The 3,931-nt window shown below is 45.4% G+C and overlaps 1 protein-coding gene across 1 annotated transcript in view; it reads right to left on the reverse strand.

The window, feature by feature from the left end:
- Nucleotides 1–3,356, reverse strand: part of LOC108512965 (zinc finger protein 430-like) — a 100,831-nt gene extending 97,475 nt beyond the window's left edge. The window contains 2 exon segments of the mRNA XM_017848534.1: nucleotides 1,112–1,204; nucleotides 3,180–3,356. Of these exon segments, the coding sequence (XP_017704023.1) occupies nucleotides 1,112–1,204; nucleotides 3,180–3,182 (96 nt within the window). The 5' untranslated portion in view covers nucleotides 3,183–3,356.
- Between the last annotated feature and the right edge of the window lie 575 nt (nucleotides 3,357–3,931).

Here is a 3,931-nt window from a genome sequence, read left to right on the forward strand (position 1 = left end):
CACAGTGTTCATATAAAGGAAATTTTAAGGTGTTTGCAATTTACACCTCAATAAAAAAAGCAAAAGTATCTATTTCTTTCATATATGCATTATTTTATTAATTCCATTAAGAATCATTTAGTAAACAATTAGTCATATGGGAAAACTTCTAGGTGGTACCAAGTTTCATCTCATAAAATTTAGCATGAAACTCAGAAATCAAGATAAAAGGGTTTGAACAGAGATATTCACTGTCACAAATTTACCCTGCAAAAAGAGCAACTGATGTTTTCATGCATCTATGTAACTCACCAATTATCTACCACATTTTCTTATAGAAATGTATTTATTTTCTACAAAAAAAAAAATGGAATAGAGATTTTCCCTACTCATTTCCTTGGTAGCATTCTAACAGCTGAGCCTTAGAATTCTGTCTGAAATCACCCAGCCATAAAAAACACACCTGAGAAAATTCCTAAACTCACCTGGGGAAAAAAAAAAGGAAATAGAGAATTTTTAATGAATGAAATCTATTATTAGATACCAATTTTTTTCTTAAACCCACCACTTTTATGCCTTTGAAAAATATTTTGTTACCTTTCAAGCCCTACTAATATAATACAATTTACAGCTAAAAAGCTAAGGTTAAAATAAGTGAACAAATCTTTTCAAGGTGACAAACTCAGGGAGTAGCAGTGCTGATTATGCTGATTAAAAACAGATGTGTCTGACTCCGGTTTCAAATCAGGCCATTCAGTCACTTGAGACAGTCTTCCACCCACTCCTGCTCACTTATGTGTTCAAGAACCACCCACTCAGGAGACACCACACTATGCCCCAGTGACTGTCCCATGGGCATTTAAGTTTGCAAGTTCTTACACCATCTCACTGGGGTCAGTGTTTTTCTTTTTCCTGTTGTCTTTTGGGATACTATTTTTTCTGTTCCACTTTTTTCCACTATTTCACTTTCGCTATATTTATTTGACTATTTTTCTGCCCCCTTAGAGAATCCAGTGGCAAAAATTATTTGTTTTCCCCTCAATACCAGAATCTGATTGGTTGACCAGCAATGTGTCTCCAAGAAATGAAAGCTGGGTTGGGTGAAGACAATTTTAACATCTCAAGGGGTTACCTTTTCATAAAAAGAGTACACCAGAAGATTCCTCTCAGCCCCAGGGCATCCATTTGCTTCCTTGAGAGGATACACTCCAGACTTCATGTTCTCCTATGGGAGAAAATAACCCAGAAGCTGATATCCACTAGACACTCTAGCTGACATAACCATGGCAGATATCTTGGCTTATCTCCAGACAGTACTGAAACCCTGGACCAGAAAAAAACTGAAGGGTGGCTGAGGACACGTCACCCCATAAAGTTTCCAAAGGAAAACCTTGACCCCAAAACATCCTGAGACAAGATCTCTGTGCCCAGAGAAGATACAAGGAGAAGCAGCACAGAGTTTTTACAGTACAGTGTCAGGGCATTATTCTTTGCTTTCTTCTCATGGGAAATACTTACAAACAGATAACAAATCTTATTAAAAGCACCATTTAATGCTTTGTCAGAAAATAATTAATTAAAATAAAGCATAAAAAAAGTACACTAAAGGACATACTAGTTGATAATGTGAATTAGGGAGGAAAAGTTGCCATTTGGAAACACCAGAAAGAACTGGAAATTTAGTATCTTACTGCAAGCCAGAGTGAGGCTGGAGAAATGGGGGGCGGGGGGTTAGATTTAAGACCCTGCTTGGGACACTGGTGAAAAATGCAGCAGAAAATCAGTTCCCCATGGAGTGTGAAAATAATTGAGTGGCAGGCAATTAGACTGAGGTGTCTCTACTCCCTGGGTTCCTACTTTTAAAAAGATCTAACGCGGCTAGGTGCGGTGGCTCACGCCTGTAATCCCAGCATTTTGGGAGGCCAAGGCAGGCGGATCACCTGAGGTCAAGAATTCGAGGCCAGCCGGGCCAACTTGGGGAAACTCCGTCTCTACTAAGAGTACAAAAATTAGCTGGGCAGGGAGGCGGGCACCTGTAATCCCAGCTACTCAAGAGGCTGAGGCAGGAGAAGCTTGAACACGGGCAGCGGCAGAAGTTGTAGTGAGCCGAGATTGTGCCAGTACACTCCTCCAGCCTGGGCGACCAGAGCGAGACTCCATCTCAAAAAAAAAAAAAAAAAAAAAAAAAAAAAATCTAACTCAAGCGCATCATTTTGAAAATTACTACACTGAAAGACATAAAATTCAGGCTTAACTAATTATATACTGCCAATTAAGCTCCGATTACATAACCAGAAAATTTTCACTTTTATTGTACAAACTAAGAAACTACACAACTGTACCTAACCAATTACTGAATTTGGCTTTCTTCATCACGCACCTTAGAAAAGTCTTTCCTTCAAGCCCCGCCATGCACAAAAAATTACAAACCATAGCCGGGTGCTATACAGTTTTTGAATCACTCTTTGATTAATTTCTTAAATATTCTTGCGGTGACTTCTGCGCATTTCCCACCCCCGACACGGAGTCTTGCTCTGTTACACAGGCTGTAGTGCAGTGGCGCGATCTCGGCTCACTGCAACCTCCACCTCCCAGGTTCAAGTGATTCTCCTGCCTCAGACTCCCAAGCAGCTGGGACTACAGGCGTGCGCCACCATGCCCGGCAAATTTTTGTATTTTTAGTAAAGACGGGGTTTCACCATGCTGGCCAGGCTGGTCTTGAACTCCTGACTTCGTGATGCGCCCGCCTCGGCCTCCCAAAGTGCTGAGATTACAGGCGTTAGCTACCCCGCCCAGCCTGTACATTTTTAATAGGAGAAAAGAGGAACTAGGAACCCAGGACCAAAGTTCTTCCCATTCATGAACTCGCACCCCAAGTCAGGATTCTCCCGTGAGGATCCTCCCGTGGTTCCTGCACAGTCTGGGAGAGACGCTGCGCTGCGGAACCAGAGCTGCCCAGAGAGGGCTCCAGGCCAGGGCACAGTCACTGCGCAAGGAAGAGACAGGACGTGCGGGGGCCCGGCTGTCAGCGCAGCCGCCATCTTATGGCTGATGGGGACTGAGGCCGAGCTGGGCAAGGAGAATTCGGGGCGCAGATTGTGGAGCTGACTGCGGAGAGGCCTGAGTCCCGCCACAGCCACGTTCCACCGGTTCCAGCCAGCCCCTCCCCTCTATCGGAATGTCGGACCCGGCACTCTCACCATTTCTAGGCTTCCAAGGGTTCCTGGCCTCTGTAGCTCTCCCAATACCTGCAGGTCACAGGGCCACAGAGCCTGGACCTCTAGGAGGAGAGGACACCGAGCGGTGAAGACGAGTCCCGGAGCTCAGGCCACAGCAAGAGACAAAGGCCCCGCCAAACCCGGAAGCCGCCCTGCCCGCTTCACCTGCGTGCCTGATTGGACGGTTCCCAGCCTGGCGTCTCTGATTGGATAACATTTAAATCCCCGCCCCCCAGGTCATGATTGACGGAAGATGTGATGCGATGCGGGGCTGAATGAAGAGTGACAGCCTAGGCTGCATCCTTCTCTGACAGGGCTTCCTCCCCGAGCTGAGCCAGGCCCACCGCAGAGGTTATTTGCATTTAACTTTGTATATAAGGTCATATGCACTTATAAATAATACATGGAGCCGGGCGTGGTGGCTCACGCCGGTAATCCCAACACTTTGGAAGGCCGAGGGGGGCAGATCACCTGAGGTCGGGAGTTGGAGACCAGCCTGACCAACACGGAGAAACCCAGTCCTTACAAAAAATACAAAATTAGCCGGGCGTGGTGGCCCATGCCTATTATTCCAGGTACTCGGGAGGCTGAGGCAGGAGAACCTCTTGAACCTGGGAGGCGGAGGTTGCGGTGAGCCGAGATTGTGCCATTGCACTCCAGCCTGGGCAACAAGAGCAAAGCTCTGTGTAATAAAAAAAACAGTAATATATATATATATATATATATATAATTTA

The sequence above is a fragment of the Rhinopithecus bieti genome, unplaced genomic scaffold, assembly GCF_001698545.2.
Source record: "Rhinopithecus bieti isolate Rb0 unplaced genomic scaffold, ASM169854v2 scaffold_31514, whole genome shotgun sequence".
Lineage (NCBI taxonomy): Eukaryota > Metazoa > Chordata > Mammalia > Primates > Cercopithecidae > Rhinopithecus > Rhinopithecus bieti.